Genomic DNA, 12421 nt, shown 5'->3' with positions numbered 1-12421 from the left:
TGTATGTCTGCCTGTGTGTGTGTGTGTGTGTGTGTGTGTGTGTGTGTGTGTGTGTGTGTGTGTGTGTGTGCATCTAAAGCTGCAGTGATGGTAGTGTGGTATTACAAAGTGACAAATGGAATTCAGACCCAGCCCACACAACTCAGCACATTTCACCCAACACACAGCTAAAAAAACAACGACATGATGCATACATGAGAGCCTTACAAATAACATCCACAGCATGCTGTGTGTGGTAAACCTCAGCGTCACCGAGCCTCCATCAAGACCGGCGGCAGTCAGTCAGTCAGTGTGCTGCTGAGCCGTCATCAGATCCACTAAAACAATCCTGCAGTACGGCACCGTTTCCTTATGGATATCAGAATAGGCTCGTCACGGCGGCCACTACTAGCGATGAGAAGTCATCCACAGGCGAACATCACAATACCTTCACCATGAACGTGCAAGAATGGAACACTGTGGAGTGGGATGTGGTCCTAGGGCGCCGACTTGGTTTTCCGAAACCACACACACAACTGCTCCAGTGTCAGTTTTTGTGAGGCGGCTGTTTCACTTTAATTACAACTACAAAGTCCAGAGTGGCGAGCTTGGGAATTTGTTTACAACATTTATGTGAGAAATGGGTGGTTCAGCTTAAAATATTAAAACTTGTGAATAAAGCCAAGCCTCTCTGTCTCATAACATTTGTTCACTGCGGGGCAGGGAAGCAATTTAAGGCAGTAATTCCAGTTTTTCATGGTGTGTCAACAAGTCTATATAAAGATTAGAGATGGAAAGAAAGTAGACCGCTCACAACAAATACATTTTGGAGGGATACTGCAGCAACACTTTGTATTGTAGTGAAACCTCAACAGCTTAGAATTGAGTCATTGAGTACAATACAGTCCTGACAAGATAACACAGAGAAAGGCCCCATGAAGCCCCTCTGCTGTCAGCACATTGTAAAATGTTAAGTCTGACATATATCTGGCTGCTATGTCACATACACTAGTGTGACTTCTTGAATTATAAAAGCAAACGGACTTCTTTCTTGTAAGTTCAGCTTTCATCAGAACACTGCACTGAACCTACTTTACAGCAAGTACTGTTGGAGGGGGTTCAAATGTAAAGTGGATTTAACTCAATGTTGAATAAATCGAAGACGGGGGGGGGACGTCAAAATAAGAGGTGAAGATGTACAATATCTTCTTCTTAAGGGAGGAGGATTATCATAATCATGTGGAAAAGTGTGGGAACATTTACATATAGAGTAGAGTAAACTGCCGTAACACGATCCGAAACTTCCAAGATCTGCCGTCAGGCACATTTACCAGCTTTGATAAAAAAAAGTTTTAAAAAAGCATGGCAATGGATCTACTACTGCCAGACTTAATGACAGAGAAACTGCTGTGCAAATTAATTTTAATAAAAAAAGAAGAAGAAGAACCAGGTAGCCTTGCTGCTGGTTGGGATGTACAGTATTTACATTACATGTTCCGGCTGCGTTGTGAATACGCATAAGGAGAACAGAGGGGTCAGCCGCTGGCATCGACACACAGAGCTGGTGGAGGAGTTGTCACATAAACAGACGTCACTTCAACAGACTAAACACTGAAGCCAATAGTGAAGAGTGAAGGTGGACACCAGTGACCTCTTAATTAAGACTCAATGCTTTCCCTGTCTTTGCTAATTAGTCTCTGCCCGTCTAATTAAGATTCTATCAGTGAGCCGTCCCACTTTCCTCACTGTACTGGTTGAACGAAGCTTGTACAGTCAATGATGAGACCACTGAAGTTTCTGTATCGTAGCTTTCATACAGTAATGAATGTGTGCTGACCTTTAATTGCTCGTATGCATGCTGACCTTTCCGCTCCACTATCAGGTGCTCTAACGCACACGCACACACACACACACACACACACACACACACACACACACACACACACACACACACAGACAGACAGAGGGACAGCGTGACTTTGTGCAGCCACGGTGGTGCTCGGTGCTACCAAGACAATCAAAGCAGCAAACACAGCTGAACTTTTTTAAAGGTTACTTACTGTTTGCGACCACTTACTCAGATACAAATTTGCGAATAATCTGTCTCATTTAGACTTTCGAGAGCGTTATATTGTGCTGTGTGTTCGATCACAGACCCTATGACCAAAGGATGAGAAGAGTTCAATCACATTTGCCCCAAAAATCTATTTAACTTATTCCCAAATGGGGGCCTGTTTAAGGTTTTGGAGACAAAAATGCAAACTCTGCTTTCATCAAACCCTAAATAATTCTGGGAATAGTTAGCAACAATAACCGACAGCCAAAAGACTTTGTGATAAAATCAAATTCAAACCATGTGGAATATAGAGACACTGATATTACTCTATATCCGGCTTACATATTCATATACCCTTATGCAGCATGAACATTAGGCTTAGTAATGCACAGATCTATTCTCCTCCCACTTGAGTTAAGAATGTCTTGTGTGTGTGTGGTCCCCAGCATGTATTTAATCGTTTAGCGTGTGCACCGCTAAGTCGAAGAGGCATGAAACTGCTGGAAACAACAGACTTTAAAGTGAGTGGTGCAGGGATCTGTGGTGAGGGAGTCATGCGGTGAGTGCCCAGCTTAAGGGGACGCGCCAGCGCAGCAGATGCACAGTCATCTCGCAGAGCCACGCAGGTCGACGCGGGGATATCAGACGGTCGCCGTGGCCGGAAGACACGGTGTGTCGCCGGGCCGTTAGCTGCTGGGCACTGGGAGGCTGATGACACAGCCGTATCTCCCCCGTCATCATGAGGGATTACCAGTCCTCCAGACGCATGCTTCCTCAATCAAGGAGGCGTCAGCGCTGGTCACCACCGCACATGGAAGAACTGCAGGCACCTCTTTTTAAACAATGCACTCGCCATCTACGTACAAAGTGTACAAACGCAGGAAGAGCCCTGAGATCAGAATACAGATTTTCCTTTAACTCTCTGCAAGAACACAAATAAGCGTCTTTCCCAAAATGTGCAAGAGCAATAGTGCCTCACTGACCTACATATGCTTCCATTACTAAAACACCGCCGCTGTTGGTTCATCAAGAGATACTTTGACACACACGTCAGTGGTCATTTCCTCACCACAAACCTTCACACGTGTTACTAATAATTCTTCCTTCTCTGAAATCTAAGCTAATTGTTTTACCCATAATCCAGCACTCTCTCCCTTCACAGCGACCGCCACCCACATGAAGCCGTCTTCAATGCTTTGCCACACTCCGTCATCCATAACGGCTGTGAAGTGACCTGTTGGAACGATTCTTTTTCATTAGGACTTAAGCAGGAAAAGGGGAACAGGGTGGGGGACTCGGTCCGAAGCGGCGGCCCCTTAATTAGAGCCGTCACAATTCCCACACTCGCTCGACAATGAGTGTGGAGAGAATAGAAGATGACTTGAGAGGGCAGAGATAAAGGGAGCAGACGAGATGAATAGAGCGAGGAAAGATGAGGAGGAGGAATACGGCAGTGTGGTTCAACGAGGCATTGTTGTGTGCCACTGCAGGAAGACCCCGGGCCTGTGAGAGTGTGAGTGTGAGTGTGTGTGTGTGTGTGTGTGTGTGTGTGTGTGTGTGTGTGTGTGCGCTCACTGCTGTGGACAAACAGGCAGACTTGTGTCTAAATCCTCTTAATCAGGGCTAGACTGCTCTCTAAACCTGTAGATACTCCCTTGTTTTGTCTGCGTGTGCACACAAATGTGCGCGAATAAGCTTCCCAAAGACTTTACATTAATGGGATTTGTGTAAACAGACCCCGAGGCCTCAACCAGAACGTAATTAAAAGTAAAGAAAAGAGGGAAGCAGGCTGGGGAAGAAAGGCCTTATATCTCAAGGAGCCCGACAGATAAATTATAGATTTTCTGGGCGCAACAGCTAAAAAGATAACAAGCGGACGGTTAGCTTTAACGACAACAAATTAACTCTATGTAGGCTTTCAAGTGTCTTTTTACTGTCGCGTGTGTGTGTGTGTGTGTGTGTGTGTGAAGAAGTCAAATGTGCTGCCAAGTGTTATTACAGGAACATGAGGTGGAGTTAAAAATGCACACGCACTTAAATACGTTTCTTTGTGCAGAAGTCCCCGCTGAATTAAGAAAAATACAGACTAGCGGCATTTTTCTCAGGCACATCCACTTGCTACTAGTCTCAGCCATATTAATGACGCCCACAACCGCTACTGATCCCACCACGATGCGTCCTAGTCTGCCCGCTGCAGGCATCACCACGCCTCATATGATCCCGGTCCTGACTCTATACAGGACACAGAACAGAGCTGCCTATGCTCCAGCACTGCACAGACTGTATGCAAAGAGAAGGCTGGCAGAGAGACCGTGAACGAAGCATCCGCTACTTCTGAAAGTGGTTCGTGTCTCGGTATAATACCTCACCACTCTGACTTCCGATTCAAAAAGGTGGCTCTGGTTCTGAACGGCTCTGGTTCTGAATGGTTGCTTGAAGAGCAGGATCTAAACCTGAAAAGGTCTCGGGGCTGTAAAGTGTGAACAGCAACGTAACACCCTGTTTGAGCTTCAACACACCCACTTCACAGATTCAAAAAATGCCTTCACACACAGACACACCAAGACGCTGGATCAGAGCCGTTTGAACTGCTAGCTTAGCATAGCAAGAGTTCAGCATCGGCAATGGAGAGTGACAATCACAGAATAGAGGTAAACCAGTAGGAGGGAGCATCGGCCTGAATTCGGGGGCGTGGTAGGGGTAGCTTAGATTTTTTTCTTTTTTTTGGGGGGGGGGGGGGGGGGGGGGGGGGTCTAAATGAAAAAATACTGGATTTCTTTATGGAAAATAAGAAAAAAATGTTTGAATGAACACTATAGAAATGGGGCCAAGCTGGTGGCGGAACAAAGTGACCTTTACTAACTCAAAAAGATGAATTTAGCGTTTCAAACAGCTGGACTTTTTCCAGGATCTTAATGCTTAATGTGTCGTAAGAGAAAAACTTTAATAAAAGACGTCCACCTGCTCTGAGATTGGAGGTTAATTTCGCTAACGCTGAGCATCATCGCACCCAGATGGGGGATTATGCTAACCAAGCACTAGGATTGACGGTGTGGAAACAAGTGAAGGCCTTTTGAGCAGATCTGTCAACTCCTCCTACATGTTGGCTAGGTTAACAGTTACCTTAGGTAGTGAACCACCGCAGCCTGATGTTAAGCTTAGAGCTTTCATTTCCCTGTGTGTTCTGACACTCATAAGAAGCTCAGCATTTCACGGTCTCACGGCAGACGCTTTGATTCCCAGTGTAGACCGTCGTAAAAAGGTCGCTCAGAAAAAACAGCAAATTCATAATGTCACGTAGTCAACTCGAGTTTAAAGCTCCAACAAACGGTTTCTCTTCGGTCCTGATGTTCTTTGGTATTCAGGACCGTCTTCAGGAACTTTTATCAACCGTGTCTAAATCTTGACGCATTCCACACACACACACACACACACACACACACACACACACACACACACACACACACACACACACACACACACACACACACACACCTCTGCTGTGCATGTACACGATTTTGAGGACACTGGATAAGAGCGGTCTTCAAAGGAAATGAAAGGAAACTGCCTCGCTGCCCCTACCCACCCCCCCCACCCCCCTCCCGCTCCACTAAACTCGCTATCGTAAATTAGTTGGCCTTTCTCTTCCTCTGACAGAGTGTGTAACTGCAAGCGCTAAGTGTGACCAATTCCTATTCACACTCAATACAACAACCTACACTTGAGCTAATTATGAAAAAAGAAAAGACTATTCTTCGGCAAACAAAAAAAAAAAAAAAAAAAAGACTGCACACACGTGCATGTGCACCTCTTCAGTGGCATTACAAAAACATGTGCTGCATTTGTGAGACAGCATTTCAGGGTCTATTAAGTTGGTTACTGAGTGTCCCTCCACTCTATCCAAATGCAGAGCTTAAGCCGGGCACCGACACACATAAACACAAATTCAGCACAAATTAGGCAAGATGCTTATACTGTACATGTGACAGTATAAGCACCCCCCCCCCCCCCCACACACACACACACACACACACACACACACACACACAAACACACAGATACAAACACACCCTGAAATTGAAGCCAGAGATTTTTCCTAAAGCCTGCAATGAGGGAGGAAGTGAAGTCGTTCCACCGCTGTCATAGAATAGAATACAAAGGTGGAAGAATGGTTGGGGCGAGGTGGGGGGGGGGGGGGGGGGGGGGGGGGGGTCTCCAACATCCTGCTGAGAGAAAGGAAATAAACACTTCCATATGCAACGCCTGCCAGAAACGCTCACTCACAGACACACACAGAGCTCGGAGTTAATGCAGTTACACGGTGTTGTAAATTTGAGCAGCCCCGGTTAGCAGCTCGCACCGCCATTATGAAGGGGAGAATATTTTCTGCTTCCGGAAATTTATAGCGAGTGAGGCCTCGTTCATCACACCAGCGCCGTGATATAATGCAGCTTAGGTAGAAATACGCTCTTCTGGAGCTGTAGTTCCTCAATCCCTGATTGATCTGGGAGAACAACGGTTGTTTTACACGGAGAGGATTCATATTGTGTGAGAACATTTGGTCACATGCAGCAAATCCTGTTTACCAGAGTGACCCACACACAGCATACCTCCTGCCCGGGGGAACCCATGAACTCTGGGCCACCGGGCCATTTCTCATGTCCAGAAAACACACAAGTTCATTCACACAGATTGGTTTTACAGTCCTTGTGAAGACCTTCCTTGGCTACAATCCCTCACCCGACATTAACAACACACACCTAACCTTTAACCTTAAACGTAGTAACAGTTCTAATCTTACGCTTAGACCGTAATGGCCGCCATCTTTCTGTACACATGAAAAATACAGTGCAAGAACACACACGCACGTGCATACACACACACACACACACACACACACACACACACACCATCATAGAAACTTTGCCTGATTATCAACACACCCAACATGTGTACTAACGCCAGAGAGAGCATGGCACTAATCTGCCCTCAATCTGAAACCTCTCTGTTGTGACTGTGTGTTTGTACAAGCAGGTGGTTGTGCACCACTATATATATATACACATATGTATGTGTGTGTGTGTGTGTGTGTGTGTGTGTGTGTGTGTGTGTGTGTGTGTGTGTGTGTGTGTGTGTGTGTGTGTGTGTGTGTGTCACAGTAATCGTTTTGCATATGTGGAGCCCACTAGGTCATCTTCTTAAGGGGATTATCCATACAGTAGTGCCGGTGTTTATCCGATTGACAAGTTTCCTCATTGCGTGAGTTTGTGTTTGCAAACACAGCAAACAGTATTATTGGGCTGCATTAGGGCAGGGTTAGCAGCTGCTGGTTTAAAAAGAGTGCATGTCTGTGTTTGTATGTAATAGTCCATAATTACATAATCCGGTTATTTTCCCACAGCTTCTGCCCGATCGATACACAGTGAAGTGGGCTTCTAATGGCTTGGATTCGGGAGCAGTGCACAGGGGGTGTGTTCTTCAGCGTGTGTGTGTGTGTGTGTGTGTGTGTGTGTGTGTGTGTGTGTGTGTGTCCTGCACTTTTTCCACTGATACCAAAAGCAAACAATACAATCTCTGCAGCAGAACTGGTTGGAGCCTTTTATCTGCTCAGACTGGAAGTGCCCCTGTATGTGTGTGTGTGTGTGTGTGTGTGTGTGTGTGTGTGTGTGTGTGTGTGTGTGTGTGTGTGTGTGTGTGTGTGCTCACAGGTCTGAATAGAGCACTGAAGGTCCCGACCTAACGCTTTTCAACAAGTCTTAATACGGTTGGCAGTCAACAGCAGCAACTACTTTGTGAAGCGAGCCAAGACACTGCAGCAGCAGCACCTCTCCACACATCCCGCTTGATTAAAGTGAGAAAATGGCACAAGCTCTGGGTAAAATTTAGGTCACTTAGATTTTACAGATGGCCCTTATTGCTGAGCATATTTTCTCAATTAAGGCTGATTAGGGAGGGAAATTCCCAGACAGCGTGAATTATTAAAAAACTTGAAATGGATTCTGATCATGTGACATTGTGTGGCGGTGACACATGACATCCCCAGATGGGTCCTGAAAAAAAGGGGGGCGGGGGGCTGGGAGCACTGAGACTTCTGATTGGTCCAAAGTGAGATTCCTCCTATTGTCTAAAGTCATTAAGGAGTAGACAGGTTGGGGGTACATAATCAACACTGGCTCATGTTACAAAACAGGAATCTTTAAATTCTGAATTCACACTGATGATTCCCTCTAAAGTTTTTACATAAATGTTAATTAAAATGACCAGAAAGATGTAAGATATATGTCCTGTTCACAGACAGAGTGCTTGACATCTTCCTACCTGTCCTGTTAAGTTTTGATGCACTAGTCAGGGCACTGAAGACATGCACCTTTATCATTAGTAGAAAAGGCCTTTTTCCACAACAGTCATTTTAAGCTGTCCCAGTAGGAAAAGCACAGTTTTAAACACTGAAAATGAACGATGCTGGCTTACGATCAAGCCTCACTGGGACACTTGAAAAAAAAACGAAAAAAAAACAGAGCCATCGTTAACGTTATGAGCAACACCTGTGCTCTCTCTTTACGAGTCAACGTCTGCTGCGAGAACGGCCTACCGAGTTTGGTGACATCACATAATCACCTTCAACCTAAGTAGAGGTATAATTAGTCAATAAGTGGAAACACCTGTGTGCAGGACCCTCGTTTAGTTGTCAAAGGTTTGAGCCAAAGTCGAATACGATAGTACTTTGATGTTGACTTCCATATAGCGCCTTTAAAAAAAAAAATACAAAATAAAATCAGTGTGCCGCTTCTGAGCAGGCCCAGATAATATAGCTGCCAGCTGAATTCACAGGTTCTACATGTGTGAAATTGTCCTTGAAGAGTTGCTGCTCTTTTGTCCGTCCCTACAGGAAGTTAGTGTGGCCCCGGAGCGTCCCTTCAGCGGTCTGCTTCACCACGCCGGGGGCCTTGTCAGACAGGCTCAGTGTCAAACGGCCCGGCCCTGCTGAGTCAAGCTGACCATGAACTAGACAGACCAGCCACACAGGCCTCATGTTCGCTTACTGTTGGTGACGGATGTTCCCATTCTTGTAAGGCGCTGGAGAAGTGTTGCCAGTCTAGCCTGTTTGAGTACTCAACAGATACCGTATAGCCTAAAGAGACACAGCCAAACAAGACACAGGCAAAGTCAGACTTTGCTGAATATGTGCCTGTTTAGTAAATTGTGTTACTAAAAAAAGAGGGTAATTTGACCCTCGTTTATGACATTGTATATAATATCCTGCAGCAGTATGAAAAAAACTTGGTATTCAAAAAAAAACTCCTTACAGGTAAAATGGTGCCCAATTAATCTGATTCAAAGTAATGGGATGAGTGACACCTGTAAGGTCATTTCAGGTGTTTTGAATATTGCTCAAAGATAATAAGTCTAATAAAAAGTCGTGACGTTTGTTAACATGTGAGCCATTTCAAAGGGTTGGTAAAGAGACCGAACGAAAGGGAAGCTGAGTAAACAGCGTTAGACAACCTGTGCTGTGTCCATCTCTCTGGACCAGACAGGTGGTTGTTTCTCTAGAGTGGAAAAAAAAAAAAAGTAAACGCCAAACGTCATTCAGAAAGCTGTCAATTTAACGTGCCCGTGCTCATCGCCAGGTGTACAATGTCAAAGTGTAATTTCACCCATTGGATAAACCAATATTTCACCTGGAAGAACTTATTCCAACTTTTTACTAACTCAAAGATTACCCACAGAACTCTTCCAGTGACGCAAAGGCAACTTTTTTTTTTCTATTATGATCCAACTTTTTAGCTTAATTGAATATTTCATGTGAGCCGAATTGATAAGTGCCTCCTTCTGTTGACATAAAAGGTTTGGCACAACACAAATTCAACCCCCGTCATTCTTCAGTAAACTGTGCAACATTAAAGGAGAGAAGTTCGAGCGGAGTTTTGCGTGTGGCCGCCGCGTCTCCCGGTCCTTACCTTGCCTGACAGTTTTCAACCGGACGGGACCTTTGCAGTTCTTTATCACGGTCTGTACGTCGTACAAGGGTAATCCCGAAATAGAGAGATTCTCCACCTCCAGCAGCAGTTCTCCTTCATATATTTTTCCAATTTTATAAAGCACGACGTCCTCGTTGAGTTGCCCGATGTAGGCGAACTCCCCGTTCTCCGCTCCGCCGCGCAGTGGCACGTTCAAGTCACCGCGGGCATCTTTGGAGACGGAGCACTCGTTCATTCTGGAGGTCCAGTGGGTTTTCTTTAGCACGGGATTAGACATTGTGAACAGTTTTTAGAGCCCAAAATAAACTGTCGGGCTCTTGCTCACTGGGGTGAGAAATAGTCACAGCAGCAATATGCCTCTCAGAAAGTAGACTTGTATCCGGGTGAAGCGCAGCAAACTTTCCTTCTCTTCCACAGAAACATGAGTGCCTCTGACAGTATTGTCCCACCGCTCGCTCCCGGGGTGAGAAATCAAGCCATTCCCGTCGGCTGCGGAGTCACTCCTTTTACTGTGTAGATGTTGTTTTCATCATTCCCTTTAACATCCCTGCAGTTTAATCCGTCTTTATCGATGTCATTTCCACATGTGCCACGGCTCCAACTCGCGTCTCCAGCCCACTTATTAAATCCTCTCAGTTCCTATAAACTCACTTTAAATGGTGTTTCTTTCTTTTGTCCAGTTAACAGCTACTTTATCGGTGGTTGACACAGCGCCCGCGCGACTCGTTTGACCAGGTACGACGCTCTCGTGCACTTAACTGAGTCTCATTCCCAGTCTGTGCTCTTCTGAGGCGCTGGGAATGTGTTGCTGTTCGTGCTGCGTTCATGTGCTGTCGGAAAGATCTAGTTAAAACACAATATGGAAATATTGTTAGTTTGTTATGAGTAAAATAGAGGTGGACATCGTCAGTAATAGCTTACACTTCGAAATAATTAGGATAAATGCATTCATGTCGTGTTTTTGTTTCTTTTAAAACTATTTATTTTCGATTATATATTTTTTTATTATTCGATTTTTTTAATTTCAAATCTAATTTTTACTTTATAAGTCCAGTCTGAGACTGAGGATAGTGTATGGTATCTATGGCCAACTATATAGCCTACTTATTGACCATGTTTTGAAGCAGATACATGTAAATGCAAACGTAATTACAGCCTTTATGTTACTTAAAAATTATAAAATGTATGTTTATTAAATGCTACGTTTTACACAATAATAAGTGACTAATTAATTAATCCACTGAAGTATATATTTCAATCACTATATGAGGTGTAATTTGAAGTGAAAGCTGCCAATGCATATCATAAATAGCCTAGTTTCTTGTTGCCCAGTATCCCACATGAGAAGGCATTACATTGCGTCTATCTTTTGTTGGGAAACCATTACATTTGTGCAACATTTATATCAATACAGTATTTACTGCTTCATTTGCAGTATCAGTACGGTATTGAGTTGGGACACTGACATTTTAAAGTTTGTAGTTCGGAAATCGGAGTCTACAAAGAGCCCATGAAGGCAGCAATATCAAGCGCATGCGTGGTGCTCAGGGCAGAATGGACTATCTTGGCTGTACATTTTATATGAAAGAGCTTTTGGCTTCCCAAAATTAGAGACTGAAGCAATTTTGAGTTTATCAATCAATTCAAATTGTTAAATTAAAATATATATCTGATGAAAACCCAAAATGATTGTATTGTGACGTGTTTGTCAGATATGTAACTCTGTGGAGATTGTTGTCAAGGAATTGTCATTATTTTAGCTGATACTCAAAGAAAAGTAGTTAATCAGACTTAAGGTGACGGAAATGCTAATTAGATAATGACATAGTCAACCAAGGTTGATACCTGCGATCCTGCCTGACAGGATTCCTGCATTTCAGGCTAGACTGGAGGTTTGCCATGTTCTCAACTTCCCCTCTTTGGTAAGACACTCCTAATTGTGTGTGTGTGTGTGTGTGTGTGTGTGTGTGTGTGTGTGTGTGTGTGTGTGTGGCCCTGAAACAGAAATGTCTACAGAATTATCCCTTACATCATACTCATATTGTGAATCAAACAAGCTGCAGAAGGATTTGGACTTTGTTTCTTTTCTCCATCGACACAATTTCCTATCTACATGGCAAAAGACTTGATGGAACCTATATCAGTCTCATCAAAAAGTATAATCACCATTGCAATTACCACCTATTCTTGCTTTTTCTACTCTTGTAATGGGAAAAGAGATGATTGGTGAGTCTGAGATAGAAAAGGAAAAAAAGGCCATAAGTTTAAAGCGTGTGTGTAATCCAAGAAATAACAAAAGCAAGAGGGTAAAGACAATGATATCGATGGAGAATCAGCTTGATAGACAGTGGGCTAAGGCAGCAGGGATGAATACACTGCTTGATGGGATCAGATGGGCCAGGCC

General features: G+C 44.2%; 1 protein-coding gene across 7 annotated transcripts in view; it reads right to left on the bottom strand.

Annotated features, from left to right (window-relative positions):
* Positions 1-10775, bottom strand: part of magi1b (membrane associated guanylate kinase, WW and PDZ domain containing 1b) — a 121521-nt gene extending 110746 nt beyond the window's left edge. For all 7 annotated transcript variants that reach the window (XM_068720426.1, XM_068720429.1, XM_068720427.1 and 4 more), the window contains exon 1: positions 9997-10775. In XM_068720426.1, the coding sequence (XP_068576527.1) occupies positions 9997-10294 (298 nt within the window). In that variant the 5' untranslated portion in view covers positions 10295-10775. The remainder of the gene's footprint in view (positions 1-9996) is intronic.
* Positions 10776-12421: the final 1646 nt, after the last annotated feature.

This window comes from Cebidichthys violaceus, unplaced genomic scaffold, assembly GCF_023349555.1.
Source record: "Cebidichthys violaceus isolate CVI_PGR_0920_01 unplaced genomic scaffold, fCebVio1.0.p SCAF_25, whole genome shotgun sequence".
NCBI classification, from domain to species: domain Eukaryota; kingdom Metazoa; phylum Chordata; class Actinopteri; order Perciformes; family Stichaeidae; genus Cebidichthys; species Cebidichthys violaceus.
Note: the sequence above shows the minus strand (reverse complement) of the source record. Positions and strands in the feature narration are given on the sequence as shown.